Source organism: Periplaneta americana, chromosome 4, assembly GCF_040183065.1.
Source record: "Periplaneta americana isolate PAMFEO1 chromosome 4, P.americana_PAMFEO1_priV1, whole genome shotgun sequence".
Lineage (NCBI taxonomy): Eukaryota > Metazoa > Arthropoda > Insecta > Blattodea > Blattidae > Periplaneta > Periplaneta americana.
In genome coordinates this window covers 110,209,217-110,229,190 of record NC_091120.1, presented here as the reverse complement: position 1 = coordinate 110,229,190, position 19,974 = coordinate 110,209,217, and the positions used below count along the sequence as shown (strand labels likewise).

General features: G+C 34.4%; 1 protein-coding gene across 2 annotated transcripts; it reads left to right on the top strand.

Moving 5' to 3' along the window:
- Positions 1-1,545: 1,545 nt before the first annotated feature.
- On the top strand, positions 1,546-19,458 carry LOC138698108 (trypsin-7-like). 2 transcript variants are annotated; one of them, XM_069823838.1, is made up of 5 exons: positions 1,546-1,703; positions 2,503-2,588; positions 5,385-5,473; positions 15,116-15,254; positions 18,952-19,458. In XM_069823838.1, the coding sequence occupies exons 1-5, from the start codon at positions 1,664-1,666 to the stop codon at positions 19,357-19,359; spliced, it is 762 nt and encodes a 253-aa protein (XP_069679939.1). In that variant the 5' UTR covers positions 1,546-1,663; the 3' UTR covers positions 19,360-19,458. The 2 variants fall into 2 exon arrangements, with proteins under 2 accessions (XP_069679939.1, XP_069679940.1); XM_069823839.1 differs by lacking the exon at positions 2,503-2,588 and having other exon boundaries at positions 1,577-1,703.
- The last annotated feature ends 516 nt before the right edge of the window (positions 19,459-19,974 follow it).

Below are 19,974 nucleotides of genomic sequence, written 5' to 3'. Positions count from 1 at the left end.
CATTACCACAGTAAAATTACCAAAACTACGTCTTTGCCAATAAAGTGAATTGAAAATAACTGAGAATAACCAATTATTGCTTACATAATCCTTTCAATACAATTTTAAATATTTATTTTAAACTAGTTTTGCGATATGAACTATTAATAAAACTGGGGTACGAGATATTGCAATATTGCAATCACATCATCGATATTCCTTCTTAGTGTCAACATAAAATCAATTTAAATATTATTTTTCATAAACTGTATGTGTAATGTAAAATCAATTTGAATATTATTTGTCATAAACTGCATGTGTAATGTAAAATCAATTTGAATATTATTTGTCATAAACTGCATGTGTAATGTAAAATCAATTTGAATATTATTTGTCATAAACTGCATGTGTAATGTAAAATCAATTTGAATATTATTTGTCATAAACTGCATGTGTAATGTAAAATCAATTTGAATATTATTTGTCATAAACTGCATGTGTAATGAAAAATAAATTTAAATATCGTTTGTCATAAACTGCATGTGTAATGTAAAATTAATTTTAGTAAGTTGCTTTATAGTTATTTTTATCTCACAAATTATAATGCTGTTTCAATAATTTAATTATTTACTGTTAAATATAATATGTAGGGCTATTGTAGACGAACTGAAGAATTGTTACATCTAAATTTTGGTGAACTTGTTTATTATTTTTTTTAATTATATTCAGATTTTTTCGACTCGTGTTGTTATTTTAAATTCATAATGGGATGACGCTATTCACCTCTTGTAGGCTACTTAAAATTGTTTTATGTTTTAAACATACAGAATTAATAAAAGTTAGTGTATTTAATTAATAACAAGTAATATTAAATGTCATTTTTGATTCTGGTTTCTTGGTATTCATAATCAATTAACCTACCCCACTTCCAAAACCATACGTAGCTGAGCTGAGCTAAGCTAGCAAGCTGCGAGAGAGTCTGTAATGCTTCCCGCGTGACGTCATCACGTAGTAGGAGAACGGGCGAGACTGCGCACTGCTTCACCATTATATTCCCACCACGCTACAACGCCGCTCTCACTCTGTACGTAGGGAGAAGTCACTTGTTTGGCTGCGATAGACGTAATATTAAAAAAGTCTGAACTTCGCATGGTTTTTCCCAATAACTCCCACAATATATTTGATGTGAAAGGATGTGTTTTAGATATTTATTTCCAATATATTGTTTTCAATAATTACAATGATTATTATACCAACTTCAATTACATAAGAAGTCAAAATTTAATATTGATACCTGAAAAGTTGTGATTAAAAAATAAATAAAATGGATTTACTTGGAAGTCTATCAGCTTCACTTAAGATAAAAAGCCTCTTATCGAAAAGTGATTTTTAAATCAGTATCTAAGCTGGCAAAGTAAATAAAACCATAAATAGGCCTATAAGCTGTTCGGTAGTAGCGATACAGCCTTATCGATCATGTGGATAAGGTATTATGAGAGATAACAAGATCCATTATTCTTTTCGTGCCATATTAATTTAGTCTGACTCTACGAATTTTCCAAGTTGAAATTCCGAGATTATCTATCTGTTTTGATATGTTAGTGACAAAATACAATTGAAGACATAAAAGCTCCAACGCACGAGCAGACATGTTCACTGCCAAAAGGAACGGTCGACCAGTAACATGTACCTTCTAGCTTTAGCTTCACTCTTGGCCTGCACAGGTATTTAAAACCTTGAATTACTTCGTAATGATAATGTGATGGATAAGTGTTTGATAAATCTGCAATGAAGTAAGCCAGAGTGATAATGAGAAAATATTCCTTCATTTTTTAATTATATTATATTTGCTTTTTGGTATTCATTCATTAGGGCCTACATAAAATTAAAATAAATTGAGAGGAATTTATGTGTCTGAAGACCGGATATTAGGGTTTGAAAAATTTTAAATCTTATCTAAATAAAATTAAGTGCATTAAAACTTAAGTACTATTGATTCATAAGATTCGTGTCTTGAATATTTAAATAGGGATCCAGGATATAAGGATGCAATTATAAAGTTGTACTCATGAAAATAGTAATAATTTGAATTGTGGGAAGGGATGAAACGTAACAGTAATATTCATAAGATCAGCTTTTTGATATAGTGGTTAGCGACTCTGACTCCCAACAAGAAGGTTTCGGGTTGGATTCCCACCTCTGCCAAGGAATTTTTCCTAGGTTAGGAATTATTGCGAGATATGTATGACCTGGCTGTTTGTGTTGTCCGTAGGTTTAAGTTAGATTTAGTTAGATATAACAATATAAGCTTTAGGAGGGGATTGGCGTACCATACAAAAATTCCTGAGTGAAATCTCTTCACCAGAGGTCGCACGCGACCCGATAGACTTTCGTCATCATCACCATCCTCATTATTACTTTCTATAAATTGTGTAGTGAGAGATTTTTCACATACACATGACCTTTTTAAAACATTACGCTAACATTTTTCGGTTACAAATTAAAATATCATTACGTCAATAGGAGCTGTGTCCCTGGCCGGTCGACCAAATACTGACGGGCGTATTGTGGGAGGCACTCCTGCTGAAATTACGAATTACCCTTATCAGGTATTTCCCTCATATGACTATTGTTTAACATAAGTGTACAATAATATTTATTTTACCTTTTCACGTCATAACAAAGAGTTAAATTTCTCAATATTTTAAATTATTCACCTGAATTTGACAGAAGTCAGCTATTTACTACAAACAAAAATTTTAAAATACTAATTTGTCTTTGATTCTATAATTGAGCAATTCCACGAAAATGTCATACTGAGGTGAACTTTTTGAAACTGATGTAGGACTATTTTTGTTGAAGAAATATGTTTCTTTATATTTTAAATTGCCTTATTTCGTAAGATAATGTTTCAAATACTCTTTCTTTTAGTCTATAACTTGCTGCAGATCTTGTCATATTCCAAACACTAAAAAAAACACGTATAGATACTTATGTTTCGTGTCACAATTTGGACATATAAGTTTGTTTTATTTCGAGCCATCTTTGTTGTAAGCTATATTTTGATCTTTCCTTGAAGTAAATATGAAATTAGTTGAAGTATCCTAAGATCCTAAATAACTTAAAATCATTATAATTATTTGTACTGTAAGTTACGGTCAGTCCGTCACAAGAAACATACAAAAACTCTTCTACACAGCACAATAACTGACAGATTAAAATTTCCTTTGGTATTCTGCGTTATTACTACATCATCAATAAAAAAGTATTAGAACATTTTCTTCTAAAGTGATTGCGTTTTCCGCAGCGGCATTGTGAGTGACTGACATGTCGCTCTCTCAGCTGTTATGCTGTTCATCCTCACAGCGTGCTTAGTTACTTGGAAGGCCTTGGTGATGTTACACGTGAACTGGTGTTAAGTGTGCAGTAATTACACCTGGAAAGAGCAAAATGAGATTCAGGCAGTTCATTGGAGCAATAAGCAGGTCTCAATATTTACTGCTGTTGCCTGATTTAGATAGGAAGATGACAGTGAAGTTCAAAAGAAATCCTCTGCATTAGTGTGAGATTATGTAGCACATGACAAATATGCAGTGGATTTGTCTATGAAAAGTGTTTTCGCAAATTTTGGCGATTCTTCCGAACATTGAGGTGGTAAAAATATTTTCAGCTGGAGCAGCGAGTCATTTTAAACAGAGGTATACATTGAGCAATGTGACATTGCTTGCTCGCATATTTGGATTTAACATAGAATGGAACTTCTTTCAGTCATATCATGGCAAAGGGGTCGTGGAAGTGATTGGAGGCCAAGTAAAAAGGATGGCATGGATGGCTGCGAAATCGGGGAAGAAGATACAAAGCCCTACAGAATTTTGTAACATTGTGAGCAATAAAAACATCCAAATTATTGTTCAGGAGGTAGCACATATTGAGATAGACGAAGGGAAGGAGTATCTCGAAAAACGATTTGAACATCTTGCACCTATTCCGGCAACTCATGGAGTTCATTACGTGAAAGTGTTATATCCCTATGTCATAGAATATGTACGAACAATCAGTGCGAAAGATCCACAGGTTTCGTGTGTGAAAAGAAACTAAAGTTTCTTCAGATAACAAGTGACATATTGACTGTGTTCCTCCAGTACATACTTGTTACACTAAATAAGCGAGTCAACGAGTGCCGTGGAGTGCTTCTACGTGTTTAATTCCAATGGTTCAAATTCAATCTAAAAGTATAACTCAACATTCTAATCTATTATTATAAACATAATATATAACAGCCAGAGGCATGGGAAATATAAACTTTGATCTGCGTCACCTTATCGTAATCGTTAGGAGGTCAGTGTCAGATTATTAGGAACGCGCTTGAATAACGTAACTAAGGGTGCTATTCATAGACATTTCGCTAGCCCGGGCTACGAGCATGCTAAACAGGATTCATATCATGTCATATCGCTGACACTGGTTTATGAATACGAAAAACGTTAGTTCGCTGATCATCCACCGGAAGCCCGCGCTAAGAATGTCTATGAATACGGCCCATACTGTCTTACAGTGGGAAGTTGATGCCATATAGAGTGATAAGCGCTGTCAAGGTTGCTGTGACAATCTTATAGTCCTAAAATTAAACACCAATGGATATGGCTTGTATATAGAGTATTTAATCACAGAGAAAGAATTATATATGTTATTAAGTAGGCCTTTGTAATACTTGTATCTGCATTAATTTGTGTCATTTAAGATGCATGGTTAAGCAAACTAATTTTTGTATTCTGGAAAACATATTATTGATTTAAATTAATCGTTACCGGTATGTTAATTTACTGCTTATCAAGTTTCATATTATTTTGTACTATTTACGGTTTTGTAAGTGCAACTTTATTTTAAAATTCAGAGATGTCAGTCAGTTACAGAATGAGGTCAGTCACTTACACATCACTTTTTCGGCCATAACTCCAGTACTAATCGTGGTTTGGAGGTCATTTTCAACTTAAACGGAAGATTACAATTTTCTTTCCGAACTATATTTTACATAATTGTATCAGGAATGACAACTTAGAGAAATCTGTGGAGAACCATGTTCACCCGAAGAGAGAGTTGACATTTATGTCAGTCAGTTACACACACTTTGGACGTAAATAAATAGTATATTTTTTCTATTAAAGACGTTTATTTTTATATGTATCTTTCCTCTATCAAATCCTGTGGTGACACAGTCTAATTTCAACCCATTATACAATTTAGGCAGACATTTTGCTGTCAAAGTGTACTGTAAATGTCAGTCAGTTACACGTGGAATTGCTCAATTATATATTTTTACATATTTATTGTACTAAGTTCACGTACTTTTAAATGTTGATAATGCATGTACCAGAATAGTAATTTAGTAAATACATCATTCGCAGGTATCTATGGAATACTTCTTCAGCCATACTTGTGGAGCTTCCATCATTAGTCCCGAGTGGGTTGTAACAGCTGCCCATTGTGTTGATAAGTAGGTAAAATTAAAAAAAAAAATATATATATATATCCTTACCAAGTAATATTTATTAAAAGAAATATTGTTTTTATTTATTTTATAGTCTTGTAATGCGTGTTGTATTTCTTAAACATAGGCAACGTGAAGTTTGTTAACCTCTTTCAGTGTATTAATTCAGATTTTGATTTCAATTATAAATACTAAAGTTCTTTATCTGGAAATACAACATAGCCTATACGAAATTTCCTTTTTTACCTATAAAACAAACTTAAGAATTATTTTAAAATCTTTGACAAATTTGTGTAAAAGTGTTTGCTACTTCCTAAGCAGAAGACAAGACTATTGATATTATTATTGAAAATTTCGATACTCATGCTTGAAGATTATTGTAAACTTGTAATGCATTAGTCTGTCTAATACTTTAGAAGGTTATTAAGAAATAATGTTACATATTCAGAATTATTTTTGATGGGGGCAAGAGATGTCACAAATACAATTAGCGTGTTCTGACTGCATCTGTGTTTGACTTGTTTTGTGACCAGATAAATTGAAAGCGTGTTTATATTAGTAATGGGATTAATTATTTGAAACAATATAATTCATAAAAGACTATACAGTAATATTAATGAACTGAATCGATAATAATGAAGTGCCAATTCTGTACAAAAAATGAAAACCAACAAAACTACTACTTTATAATGATAAACTACATTAAAATATTTATTACGAAAAATTTTATATGTTGACTTATATCCCAGTAGTTCCAAGTTAGTCCACACCTGTGGAGTAACGGTTAGCGAGTGTAGCCGCGAAACCAGATCGCCCGGGTTCGATTCCCGGTTGGGGCAAGTTACCTGGTTGAGGTTTTTCCGGAGTTTTCCCTCAACCCAATATGAGCAAATATTGGATAACTTTCGGTGTTGGACCTCGGACTCATTTCACCGGAATTATCACCTTCATCTCATTCAGATGCTAAATAAGCTAAGCTATTGATAAAGCGTCGTAAAATAACCAACTAAAAAGTTCCAAGTTCTGACGTTCCATTGCACGCAAATAATCATATTGCCTCATGGATTCCCTCATTGTTTCAGAGAAGTCAGTGCAGAAACAAACTGCTACTGTCATACGCATACGTAAGGCAGAGAGAGGCTTTTTGTATAACTTTAGGCATTGTATATTGTTCTCAACAAACCTACATAGGTCATTCACCTCGTAAGGTAAATTGCCTCGAACCCTCCTTGCAACCGCACTGTGGTGGCTCGTATATACAACAGTACAAACTCATTGCTAATTTTAATTAAAGCAAAACTAATTTATTGCAAGTATTAGAAATAAAAAATTAAATTTATGCACACAAAATGTTTCATTAATATGAGGTCACAAAAAATTATCATTAATTATCTTAATAATAGTCTTTTTCAAAATTCGACTTTCTTTGCGAATATATACGTTTTCATACTTTGGTGAGGCACTTTTAAATAAAATTTCCTTTCGCATACAGTTTTTTGCTTTAGCAATTTCCCACACTTCATGTCTTGCCTCAAGGATGTTTTTTTCCTATGAATTTCAGCCAGATTGTCATATTTAGTTTATTGTCGGTTGTGTTTGTCCTATTTCTACCATAAAATTTGCTTTTAGTTCTACCATTTGTTTAGGACCATTAGCAACTAGCAATAGATATAATTTGTAAATATAGTTAGTTATAATCGGGAGGATCAATTGTATGTCGAAATTAGTATGGGCAGATGCGTAAATAAATGAATTAATGTATTTATGTATAATTAGAAAGAAAATAGATGCATGTTTTAGAAAAATAGAATGAAACTTTCATTGACTGAACATTAAAAATTAAAGACTTAATCTTTGGTATAGCTATGTGCACGATGCATTTTTTCATAATACTGCGACGCATTTCTTATTATAGCAAGGTAACAATTTTTGACAGAGCAAACATCTAATGTTCTCTCTTTCCTCACAAAACAGTAGTGCTCTTCCCATTCCTAAGGGAAATAATATTTTCTTGTCTTTTTTCGATTCAGTTACTTCCTGTGAAAGGGACATTCTTTCATATTAAGCCACCTATGCTGCACGCTGATAATACAGTAGTGAGCACATTAAAGGCCGCGTCTATGATTCAAGCGCTAGAGCGCTGATCTTCCATCTAGGCGGCCCAGGTTTGATCCCCGGCTAGGTCGTGATGGAATTTATAGTGGACAAAGCACAATTGCAGAGAGTCCTTCTCGGGGTACTCCCCTTTCCTTCTACTATTCCACCAACACTCTCCACCTCTTCCACATTTTTTATCTATCATATACAATAGTAAAAATATGCTCTGGTGAATTCTGGGGGTAGTAAGGGTTTCCGATATTGATATAGGAAGGACTTGGGGCTCATCACACTACTCATATGCGGACGGGGCCTGGCTCTATCAGGGGCTGACAGGATGGCCCACCTGACAGTGTCGGATTCACGAATATCACCCAGGCATCTGTCGGACTTGGACAATCATTGCATATAACGGCGCACAATGGACTAAAACATGCCTAAGTGTACGGAGCGTTCCGTGTCCTGCCCTCATAAAGCCAGCCAGTCAGAGTAGATTGAAGCGTGACAATAAACGCTGCAGGTAGCCTATTTGTGAACTAGAGGGTGAAGACTGAGAAGTCACATTCGGCAAGCTATAAATGTACTACATTTGAATCCTATCACCATCATCATCATATCATCATCATCACCATCATCATCATCATCATCTTCTTCTTCTCCTCCTTCTTCATGAACTTCTTCATTTTATACCATTTATGATCTGTAACGATAATCTAAGAAATATGGCTTTGATCCCTTCATCGATGTCTTGGTCTTCCTTGATCTATATGTCTTCTTGGTCTGTATACTGTGGCTAATCTTGGAAGTTTCCCCCTTTTTATTCTTTGTATATAGTTCTTCCACTGTTGCTGATATTGTTGAATCCTATTAATAGAATTAATATAAAGATTATTCTAATAATTGTTCATATTGTAACTTTTCATTCAACAATAACGTGGTTTTTATTCCCACAACAACCACACACCCGTTAACAATGGGTATTCCACTCAACACTGCAACACAGTAGTCGTTATTGCACTCCACAGAACGACAATGACTATTCACGTTTATTATTGAGAAGAACAACAATTTACTCCTAATTTCAACTAATGTTCACAAAGCACTATTTACAAAACAAAACTGTCAGTTCTCAGTTCACAGTTCGCTCGCCTTGGCTAGTTCTTCTAGCTCACTCACTCACTCAAGTTCACGGTACGTCGAACCCAAGACGTCCAGATAACAGTCCACTGCACTTCGAACCCAAGACTTCCAGAGTCAGATCACTGCACTTCGAACCCAAGACTTCCGAACGCGTTGCCCTCGCCTGGACCCTGCCACAGTACTCACTCAAGTTCACTGCACGCCAAACCCAAGACTTCCACTGGATACGTCTCCGCTAACTAGCTTTCTCGCAGCTGACTGTCTAACTAGAATGGCTCAACTGAACTAAACTAAACTCTGCGGCTCACTTGGTCCCTTCTATTTATTTATTAGATCACACATTCTCGAATATACTGCTTCCCGAAGTTTCTACAACAATCGGTCTCCAGACGTTTCGTTACTTCCGCCGCAGTCGGTTTCCTTCCCCCTCTATGCCGCGGCCCAGCGCCCTCCGACTTGCGTCCCCTCTCTTCGCCGCCTTCCTTACCGCGCGCCTTCCCTTCTGCCGGACGCGCGCTCGACTTCCGAGGCAGCAAGAACCTTCCAGCATGGTTGCCACAATATTATAATTCTTGATGTGCATATAATGATTGTTATAGGTGGTAGTAGTGCAATTTCCTGACATAAGATAGCCTGCTCCATAATCAGTTACACTATATGTTATCTCATTCTAAGACTACAATAATCAGATATCAGGAATGGTTTGTTTCCAAAACCTGCTATTTTGCTCAAAAACCGATTTTGACCCAATAATATAATAAAAATATTTCTCACATTCTGAATCCAATTTAAAGTTTCTTTTGCCAATTCCTGCTATTTGTCTCCGAAAAATTATATTTAAAATATTGTTTATTTTCCAAAACATTAAATTTTTTGTTTTTCAGGCCAAAATCTACTATCTTATATTTTAAATTATAAATTGTTGGTAAGTCACTAAGTATTCTAATACATTAGCTACACAGAATAGTAAAAAATATCTATAGATAAGAAAAAATATGCATATTTAAAATCGTTTCGCACATTTTAAATCCAGCAATTTTTCTCCGTCCTGTAAAAATAACTGAAAGTGAAATAGCAGGATTTGAAAACAAATCATTCAGTGATCCGACTATATATTCTTGCAAGCCTTAGAAATGTCTCTCTGGGTCTTCAAATCTGCTATATGAAGTAACAGAAATGCGGGCTGCACCGTTGTGCTGAACCCACATTTGTTGCCGTATATCATTCGTTATGTTTTCTTACCGTGGTCCAATGTACAAAAGCCATATCAATCATTCATGCTATAGAATATTTTGCCACAACTGTATATATATATAGTAATCTCGATGGGGGGAGTATGTTTGAGATTGGTATCACCGAAAGTACTCCCCCCATCGAGATTACTATATAGGCTATATAGGAGCTCGCAGACTATTTCCTTATTCAACTGCTCTGAAGATGACCACAACACAGCGGTCGAAACGTCAGCCACCAACACCAAGACAACGCGGTAGAAGCCCCGAAGCTTATCCACAGACCATTTAAGGTTAGAGGTTGAACCCTGAAATTCCAGGATATACTAACCGACAACTTTCCTAACTTGTTTGAGAACGAAAATGCGCCGCCTGGTTAAGACATCCTGCGTTAGAAAGTTTGCTTACCCGATCATAAAATCGTAGGTCAGAAGATGTCTTTGAACATCAGTGCACATGCTTTAATCTGAGATCTAGCTAAGCATATTGTAGCCCTGTCATTATTTATTTCAAATTATTTAATTTAGTTTCAAGTTCAGTGACAAAATTTGTAATGTTTCAACTCTAGTCTACAGAAAAATATATTACATAAATGAATATTCTTCCTCGTTTTAGAATACATTCCTATTCGGATTACTCATAAAAGAATCTTACATAAATATCATGTCGTAACTTTCCATGAAATATCGTACACCGGTAGTTACAATAAAGGGTAGCTTAGAGGCCAGAATTTTTCTGCCAATATGAATTGAAAAGCTCACAAAATATGCAGTAATTCTATTAGCCTTTTGCACAATGTTGGAACACACTTACACTTTTTAGTGTAAGATGTGGCCCATCTGGGTTTTCTTCGTTAATACTAAGTAGAAAATTAGTTCAAGTAGCACGAAATTTGTCACTCTTTGAAACCTATTTTCTGTGTCTCAGATTTTATCTTCCTAGAAAAAATTTGTAGATCACTTAGTAGTTTTCATTCATGAACAGATTTTCAAAGTATGTTTTTATCTCACGTTATGTAAGGCCTTATCTTCCGCCCAGCCAGACTGTAATCTAATTGAATACAGTTGGCTTACAATAATTATTACATTAATATCTGGATCATAAAACAACATGAAAGTAAACAATGAAAGTTGGATAAGTAATGTTAGTGAGACAATAATAAACATTGGTAAGAAATAATAATAATAATAATAATAATAATAATAATAATAATAATAATAATAATAATGAGACAATTTAAATATTTGTTCTATGATATATATAACCATTAAACATTTATAAACCTGAAACAGCTATTATGGTTAACAAGAGTTGTTAGAAAAATATTTCCTTAGTCTACTCTTAAATTGGTTTGATGTCTGTCAGTCTCTCACAATACAGTACTTGCTAGGAAATTCCAAAGTCGAGGAACAGCCACAGTGAAAGAAGATAATATGAGGATGTTCGGTGACAGGGAATGGATATACAGTATAGACAGTGGCAAACAGATTTCTTGTGTAAATAATATCTTGTGAATACATATTCTCTCACAATTGTTGTTACTTACTATTTTTTAAATTTGAAAGTAATTTAATTTTTTTTTTCAAGTACAAATTTTCGAAACTCTCCTGTTAAAATAAATACATTAATGTAAGTATCATTTGCAATTACGTGGATATTTTTAACTGAAATGTAATGACTCTTCCAATAATAGTGTCCCACTTAACATTATAAAAATTGCCGCGTTTATAAAGCTTTATAACTTATATTTTTCCCACGGTTAAAGTTGTTGAAAAATAATCATGGAACATTACACCATTCCACAATGCGTTTAAATCGTTAAGATCTATTATCAAAATGGGTCATGCGTTCGCCAAGCATTCCGTACATTACATGAAGTGAGTAATCGTTTCTGCTCTGTTAATGAAGAAAGATATCGGGCTATAATAAGAAATCAGTTCTGGCCTCAATTGGAATGTATGGATCTCGAAAACTTCTGATTACATCAAGATGACGCCATGTGTCATACTGCTCACGAAACAGCCGATAATTAGAGGGAGAAGTTCAGAAGCTTCTCATTTCTCCTGGTGGTGATGATAACTGGCCCTCGAGATGTCATTTAATGCCGCTGGATTACTTCTTATGGGGTTATGTTAAACCACGGCTTCATGCTAACTAGTAACAAACAGTTTATGACCTAAGGAACAATATCACGCGCGTTATTCGTGAAATTGTGCCTAGTTTATGTTTGTCTGTCATTGAAAATTGGAAGACCCGTAAGTTATACGCGAAACCCAACAAAGGCGCGACGGCCATTTAACTGATGTTCTTTCCATAGGTAATGCCATTAAGTGCGTTTCAAAATAATAATATTAATAATAATAATAATAATAATAATAATAATAATAATAGTAATAAAATAAATTAATTTCTTCATTTATACAATTTATTTTATTTTAAAAGTATGACACTCTTATTGGAAAACCCTTTGTTGCTACTACCAAGAAAATTGATTAATTTTAGTCTGCTGCTCAACTGCAGGTGACTACGAGGGTCCTGAATATAAATGAATTGTGCAATATTCGTACATTTCAAACAATAAATTTAACAATTAGGCTATAATAAGAAATTCAGATATGTAAAACTTTCAATTTCTGAAGAAAGAACATAAACAAAATGGAATAATATAAAATATTAAGTGAACAATAATAGTTAAAGTACAATAATTAATTATAAAATACGTGTAAATGGTGGTGAAGAATTGCTAAGAACTCTTTAATTACATAAATAATTATTTCACGCAAGGAATTTACCATGAAACCTAATTCTATAAAGATTTTATGTACAGATTTTGTAACATATCCTCTGACTCGAAATAATAAACCGTATATTTTCCAATGATGTAAAGGGATGTTATATTTAGTGCTTAGTTAGGTAGAGGAAACAATCACCGTAAATCTCTCTCCTCTCTTGAGCTACTTGCGGTACAGTTTTCTTAAATCTTATAGTTGAATCAAGAACATAGGCCTTCTGACGTTTTGTATCAGTTGCAGGAAAATCAACTATTCTGTTGGAGCCATTTGTTGATATACTTCTTCAAAGACTTGTTATTTTCGCGAGCGTAGTGAAGATGCCGTTGCTGAACAAACTCTGTCATGTCTTGAATTTCTTTGAAGTTCCCCCTTAGCGCAGAAGCCTAATACATGTGCAAATGTTTCACTCAGGCAACAACTGATGTTGGGCAGCGGACTATGTTGAGATTTCTTCTTAGATTTACTCATACAGCAGTTATGTTACATGATATTTTTAAAGTGTTTATCCTTTCAGATACAGTAAGGCTATTTCGTCTATTCACTCAGTTGTTAAATTTCGGGGTATCTGCAAATACCTGTGCTCTGCTACCTCTAATCTTATGCGATGACCAATTTTTAAATGCCTTGAGTCTTAGATAATCTCTTATTTAACAGCCTGACAGAATAGAAAGGTTAATGTCCGTCATGTCTAGTGATAAAAGAGTTTTTTTTTTCTGAGAATTAAAATCATGCATTTTATGGAGATATGGGTCTTTCACGTTCATTAGTTTTTGACAGATGTTGTAATGCTGGATGTATATAATTCCCATCCTACCTTCATTAGGCCAAGACCTCTAAACTTTTTGGATACGTATAACATAATATTAATACAAATACATGGCAGGGCTACGATTTCTTTGACTGTGCTTCTTAACATTTTGTCTATTTCATCTAGGAATGTGGACTTTATTCTCGATAGAGTTGCGCATTGTAAGGGATATACTACAGTAAACTTGGCCATATCGGCTTAATATTCATTTACAATGGATAATTTTTGATCAGTATTTTTGTGGCGTGGAGAGGTCTGAAGGCCTTAACACATTCAGAATAAATAAATAAATGTATTATTAGTTACATTATTATTCTCATTCTCATGATTATTAGTAATATTATTACTATTATTTTTATCATCATCATCATCGTCATCATCATCATCTTTAAGTGTGAGCTACATAAATTGAACATGTTTTTTGTAATAGTAGAAACAATCATTTTCTTACCAAAAACAATTTAGTAATTAAAATTCACAATTTATAGATTCATTTTTATCTGTGATAGTAATATTTTATGTGTACTATTATTCAGAGGTATATTATATTATATTATATTATATTATATTATATTATATTATATTATATTATATTATATTATCTTATATTATATTATATTATATTATATTATATTATATTATATTATATTATATTATATTATATTATATTATATTATATTATATTATATTATATTATATTATATTATATTATATTATATTATATTGACCAGAATATTGTACGCAATGGAACTATAAAAATTGGAGATTTATCTTTGGAAGAGGTGGAAAAATTCAAATATCTTGGAGCAACAGTAACAAATATAACTGACACTCGGGAGGAAATTAAACGCAGAATAAATATGGGAAATGCGTGTTATTATTCGGTTGAGAAGCGTTTGTCATCTATTCTTCTGTCAAAAAATCTGAAAGTTAGAATTTATAAAACATTTATATTACCGGTTGTTCTGTATGGTTGTGAAACTTGGACTCTCATTTTGAGAGAGGAACAGAGATTAAGGTTGTTTGAGAATAAGGTTCTTAGGAAAATATTTGAGGCTAAGAGGGATGAAGTTACAGGAGAATGGAGAAAGTTAGACAACGGAGAGCTGCACGCATTGTATTCTTCACCTGACATAATTAGGAACATAAAATCCAGACGTTTGAGATGGGCAGGACATGTAGCACGTATGAGCGAATCCAGAAATGCATATAGAGTGTTACTTGGGAGGCCGGAGGGAAAAAGACCTTTGGGGAGGCCGAGACGTAGGTGGGAAGATAATATTAAAATGGATCTGAGGGAGGTGGGATGTGATGGTAGAGACTGGATTAATCTTGCTCAGGATAGGGACCAATGGCGGGTTTATGTGAGGGCGGCAATGAACCTCCGGGTTCCTTAAAAGCCAGTAAGTAAGTAAGTTAGTATATTATATTATATTATATTATATTATATTATATTATATTATATTATATTATATTATATTATATTATATTATATTATATTATATTATATTATATAAGAAAGTAGTCCAAGAATGCACAATTGCTAGTCTCAAATCGTACTTTTTATTTCACGAAACAGGAAGGAAGGGCAACTAAGCGTAGTACGTTTCCGTGCTGGAAGTACTTACAGACAGCAAGGAGGAACATTGCATAACGCTGCCGAGATAATCATGCATCCTCAATACAGCGACTACGATTACGACATCGCAGTTGTCAGGGTAAGACGTTGATTTACATTGTAAAAATTTGTACTAGAACTTGTTATTAATCGCTACATTGAAATATTGTTCTGCTTTGACATTGGAATGAAATTAACTCTGGGATGCTTAAGTCAACCTGTTACATTTTAATGCATATATGGGATCTACACATATCTCAATGACGTAGTACGTTTAAACGGTGATAATGGAAAGTTAATCAATTTACAAAACTTACCATCAGACTGGCCTGTCTAAAATGAAAAATTATTCCTAACAAAGTTTAATAATATTAAATAATAAAATACAATATGTACATAAACATGAAGTAATTTAGGACACATAAAAAGTATAAATCATTGAAATTATGTTGTGTTGTTACATAAATGTTATTTAAAAATGTGAATGGATTACTTAAAGGCCATAAGGGGAATTTCTTTGCAGATTGTTCTCTGTAAATTAAATCCTTTACAAAAGTTTAAAAAAATATATTATGTTATAGTTTCCTGGCTTCCAATGAATAGGCAATAATTTCAATTGTCTCCAGATGGTAAGAATCATTAAAGAAGTCAGACCTTGATTCATAAATTTGTTGCTTTTAGTTGTCTAATTCCAAAGACTGGTACTGGAGGTCTCAAATCGTATGGTGGGATTCAAAATTTATAATAATAGTTTGGGATTGCGCACACTGTGCATATATCCTGTCCACTTATTGCGGCCAATAGCAGTTATGTCTATTCGTATGTGACTCATATTGGAAGCGACACAGTGAACTTCTTCATAAACCTCTACGTCAGCGGTCATCAAAACACTACACGCTCGGGATAGCGTCTCTTACCCGCGGACAAGGCTGCTGGCGGGTATGCTGTCTCTCTATCCCTTGTACACGACACAACAAAGTTCCTTACCCTCCATGCAGTTTACCCATTTCAGCGAGTGCTGACGACCACTGCTCTAGGTTGCTGTTGTTGGTATTGATGTTATTTTGCTTCTTATAAAACTATGCTTGGTGTTTCGGAGGAGCTCTCTATAGTGACCAAAGCAAAAACGCATTTCACAATTATAATTTAATACATTAATATAGCAAAGAAAAAGAATTACGTACATAAATTTCTTGTTAATCTCTTCAGTTATGACATGCACTTTACTCCTGAATATACATCCTCTTTCATTATGAAACCAGATAGTAATTAGGATAATGTAGGCATAAACCTAAACATCCACAAAGAAAGTTCTTACACGTTCCGTGAGTGGATCATGCCTTCCTGCATTCGGCTATTGGACACTGATAACACCATTTCTGTGAATCAGAACCCATTCGTTTCTCACTGTCTTCGAGCCCGTCATCATTTCTAACTGAAATTCTTCGTTAACGGAATATGTACGGAGTGGCTAATCACAGATTCATTTCGAATTTTATTCTTACAAGGTGCATGCAGCGTTCTTAGAGAAATTATCTTCGTTCTAGCCTATTATCAGTTTCGGATTTCAGATTTGCAAAAGAAAAGTAGCAGTCAAGTCTGCCTGCTCTAAAACTCAATACAAAAATATCAGAGGCCATAATACCCTTGTTTTGAATGTGACAGTGATCTGTGCACTAATTGATGACTCGGCCCTTGGTTTCATTACAGATATGTATTAGTTTACCTTTTTCCTTATTCTTCTACTTACAGTTTTTAACATGAGCCAGATAAGCTTACTTTCATATTCTTTGGAGAGTGAGAAAAACTGTCCCTTTTCTCGTATGAACGCAAATTGTGTTGATCCAACTGATTTTTGAATCTCAGGTAGAAATAATGGCAGAATCTCTGGTTTATTTTCTCGAAGTGTAACCCTAGAAGGATTATGCTTTAACGCTTTGTCAGCAGGAGTAAACAAGAAATTCATTTTTCATAGTGACATTATATTTAGGTCTATGAATAATGAGTGATATTTATTTTAAATATTGTATCGGCAGCGATTTGTTGTACAATTTTTACTTTTTCCACCATGATATATACTTGATCAAGTATTAAGACTTTGCATCATATCATGTAGCAATTTTATATCATATTTACCTGGTGCTTTGGTAATTTAAACCGTAAAGTAACAATACCCTCGAAGATCTAACAATTGTTCGTCCACTTTGCTGTAGTCCCTTGTGATGGACCTATGTGTACAATTAGGGTATAAATACTCGTATAACCAAAAGTTGCCTTAGGATCAAACTCCTCTGCCAAGTTTCAGCTTTTGTTTTTATCATACATCGTTAACAGTTCAATACCTTGATGAATTTGTTTATCGAGTTTCCTAACTTATAGGATCGTATATAGCTACTTTTCAAATGTTCACTTTTTTAGAGCCAAGGATGTAAATCTTAAAGTAGCAGAAACTTTTATTCCATACGTAACTTTTTTGTAAAGATTTTTGGATATATAGCCTACCTCAACAGTTTTATGTTTTTATCTTAATTAGTGAGTTCATTTACTGATTCTTATCACTTTCGATATTACAAGATTACCCTAGTATCCATTTCACTGACGAAATTTTGAGCATGTTCCTTCCATTTAGACAGGTGTAACGGACGTGTTTCAGAACGTAATTCCATTGTCCATTTGTTGCCGTTCCTCGATTTTCACACATTCCTTCGAGGTGAAGGATCATATTCGCCACTTCAACACACGTCGAACCCTTATCATTAATATCATATTCACTATAACTTTATTCATTTTTTACTTCTAACTGAATCCCTACGCTGTGAAACACTTCACACTCTTCGGTCTTTTCCTTACTTCATCAAAACTCGCATAATATGTATCACCTAACCACAAGAGGTAATACTGGAACAGTTCTTAAACGATGCACGCACAGAAGACATTTTTGTTGGCTGAACCTATCCACTGGCTAATAATTTGTCCCAAATATTTTCCTAAACACCTCATTCTCGAACACCCTTAACCTATGTTCCTGTCCCAAAATGAGAGTCAAAATTTCACAGTCGTACAGAAAAACTGTATGTAACTGTTTTATAAATTATAGCTTTCTAAATAAATAAATAAAAATAAAAAGTAAATAAAAATAATAAATACAGAAAGATAGCAGGTTACATAAGCAACTGAAAACGTTTATACATATTTCCACAAAATTATCGAAATATATGATTTCCAATATAACAATGTTTTCCTTATACATCTAATGTAATTCCCACGATATAACGTTGAAATTCCATTTCAAAATCCATATGTGAGGCGTGTAGTTGCAAAATCAGATACACCACTTTTTCCGAAAATGAGTTAATGTTATATTTCACATCTTCGTATGATTCTACAACTGCTATAGGACTGTTATGCTCCAAAGCCAGATACATCACATGGATTTCTATGATGAAATAATAGTATTGGTTGCTAATCCTTGGTTCTTTGCAAATATTTTTCCTTCATACTGAAAAATTATGTTTTAGTGATGTATCTGATTTTTCAACTAAACGTCTCATGTGGAAATATATTTTTAACAAATGTCCTTCTAAAATTAGCTCTCATTAGAGACAGATCATAATAGGAAAAACAAATGCCTGGTCCTTTTTGTGATGTGGGATGAATATGGCACCAAGCCTCCTCTTAAGACAGAACAGGATATTACATTGATTGCACTCCAACATCCATGTAGTATTCGAAACATGGACCACTATTTTCACACTAATGTAGTGCTAAAATTTAAATAAACACTGTATATTCCTTAGGTGAAAGAGCCGTTCGAATACAGCGACTCTGTGCAGCCTATTTCATTAACCTCCACGGCGCCTGCAACGGGAACTTCAGTCGTCGTCACAGGATGGGGCAGACTTGCTGAGGATGGAGAAGTCCCTTATCAGCTTCAGCAGGTGCAGGTCAACATAGTGGACTTCGAGGAGTGTAACAGTGACTACTGGTTGTATGGCGGCATAACGACGCGTATGATCTGCGCTGGTGTACCTGATGGAGGAAAGGACGCCTGCGAGGGCGATTCCGGCGGGCCGCTGGTTGCGGAAGGGGAGCTCGTCGGTGTCGTGTCCTGGGGCAGCGGATGTGCACAGCCCGGCTACCCGGGTGTGTACGCTGACGTTGCCGTTTTCAAGAGCTGGGTTACTTCGGTCACCGGCGTTCAATGAACACTTTTTCCTTTAGGCTTTTCTTCCATCGTAACAATCTGACGAATTACCAAGATGTCTTGTACTATTTGGGAAGAATAAAGAAGTTCACATAATTTACATAGGCCTATTAATAGTTTATCATAACAACAGCGGTTAGAGTAAAGTTTTATTGTTATTTCGAAGAAAGAAACTGTTTTTTATTGGCGTCAAGATTTGGTGCCGATAGGCCTATAGGTGCCCAAGCTGTTCAAGGGCACTATAGGGGAGACCCGGGCAAAACGAACAACCCCGGCAAAGAGAATAATGCCTATTTCTTCCAAACGCCTAAAGGTAGCGCTTTCTGCTATGTTGGGGAAGAATCCTAACCCGAGTTTGCTGCTGGAAGTAACTTGTGGTCATTATAGCTAGTGAGAGAGGAGTCAGCGTTTGAAGAAAATTGACTGTTTTCTTAAAATATTTCAAGGTAAGATAAACGTAAGTACAACATACAACGCTGCAGTAACTCTTTGTTATGTTATATTAATATATAGGCGATACGATTACTTCTAAAGTGCTGTGCTTACGAAGAAGATTATTGACATTTATATTTGTATAACCTTAAATGAAAAGCGAAGTGGCATCTGCGGGCAAAGT

Excerpts from the sequence above, each read along its gene's own strand:
- LOC138698108 (XM_069823838.1), top strand. The coding sequence starts at position 1,664 with ATGTACCTTCTAGCTTTAGCTTCACTCTTGGCCTGCACAG. Across the intron at positions 5,474-15,115 it reads GCTGCCCATTGTGTTGATAA|GAAGGAAGGGCAACTAAGCG; the intron begins GTAGGTAAAATT and ends TTCACGAAACAG. Across the intron at positions 15,255-18,951 it reads ACGACATCGCAGTTGTCAGG|GTGAAAGAGCCGTTCGAATA; the intron begins GTAAGACGTTGA and ends TATATTCCTTAG.